This window comes from Mastomys coucha, unplaced genomic scaffold (genome assembly GCF_008632895.1).
Source record: "Mastomys coucha isolate ucsf_1 unplaced genomic scaffold, UCSF_Mcou_1 pScaffold5, whole genome shotgun sequence".
In the NCBI taxonomy this organism is placed as follows: domain Eukaryota; kingdom Metazoa; phylum Chordata; class Mammalia; order Rodentia; family Muridae; genus Mastomys; species Mastomys coucha.
Window position 1 is genome coordinate 114,563,785 of NW_022196911.1, and position 1,132 is coordinate 114,564,916.

Below are 1,132 nucleotides of genomic sequence, written 5' to 3' on the forward strand. Positions count from 1 at the left end.
TTCTACAGAGCTACAACCCAGCACCTCGTGCACACCAGACTCTGTGTGTTCTACAGAGCTACAACCCCAACCTTTCGTGTTCTGGGACAGGGCCTGCATCGAAGCCCAGGCTGGCCTCCAACTCACGATCTTCTTGCTTCCCTATCACAGGGGCTGGGACGACAGGTGTGCCTATCTGACAGTCTTCTGGAGTCATGAGGACAATGGTGTGGCCTCCCGCCCTTCCTGTTCCCTTCAGTTTCCCTAGTGAAAGGCTAGGGGGTTTTCTGGAGCACACGGACCCAAGCCCTAACACCCTCAGGCCAGGGCCAGAGCTGCCTCGGCCTGGAGGGGCTGATGGGAATGTTTGACCTTTGCTCACCTGAAGTCTGGGGTCAATGGTGAAGGAGCCAGAAGTAGGATTCATGCAAGCCACATACTGACAGTTGTGCACGTCCTTCAGCGTCAGTTTCTGCCGGTCATACCTGGGTTGGGTGGGAACGGTGTGAGCACCCCACCACACCACACGCTGAGCAAAGCCCCTCCTGTAAATCACCTAGTATGAGCAGACCGGAGGGCATGATACAGCTAGCCGTGTGTGCCGTGCGGAGAGGGGAGCCTTGATGGGAGGCAGAAGCCCCTCTGAGCACAGCTGTGGGCTCCACTCCAGCTCTTGTGGAGAGGCAGTCAGCCATGTCGGCCTGGATAGCTAGCCGCCCGGTGCCTTAATACTTCTACCCTTGTCAGTATTGTAGGATGTGGAAGCCAGCGTGCCCGTAAGGGCACCTGCTGCGAGGCACACCAAAAGGGCTTCCTGCCCTATGAGTAAGGGCCTCGTGCATCCTGGGCTGGCTCTAACTCCCATGAAGCCAAGGGTGACCCCAAACTTGTGATCTTCCTGCTTTCACCTCCCAAGTGCTGGGATTACAAGCGCACACCACCAGGCCTGGTCTACACAGTGCTGGGGACTGAACACCGCTCTCCTGCGTGCAGGGCAAGCCCTACCCAGTGAGCCCCGTCCCAGCCTCTCCTGCTCAGCTGCTTCGCCTCCTGCTCAGCTGCATGGCTGCCCAGACTCTGCCTCTGTTTGTGTCTCCCACTTGGCCCTTGGTGATGCTGGTGTTCTCCAGATAACTCCTCCGTTGGCCGAGCA

The 1,132-nt window shown here is 58.3% G+C and overlaps 1 protein-coding gene across 4 annotated transcripts in view; it reads right to left on the minus strand.

Annotated features, from left to right (window-relative positions):
• Positions 1-1,132, minus strand: part of Dnah17 (dynein axonemal heavy chain 17) — a 125,251-nt gene that overhangs the window by 60,324 nt on the left and 63,795 nt on the right. For all 4 annotated transcript variants that reach the window (XM_031354916.1, XM_031354913.1, XM_031354915.1 and 1 more), the window contains one exon: positions 362-464. In XM_031354916.1, the coding sequence (XP_031210776.1) occupies positions 362-464 (103 nt within the window). The remainder of the gene's footprint in view (positions 1-361; positions 465-1,132) is intronic.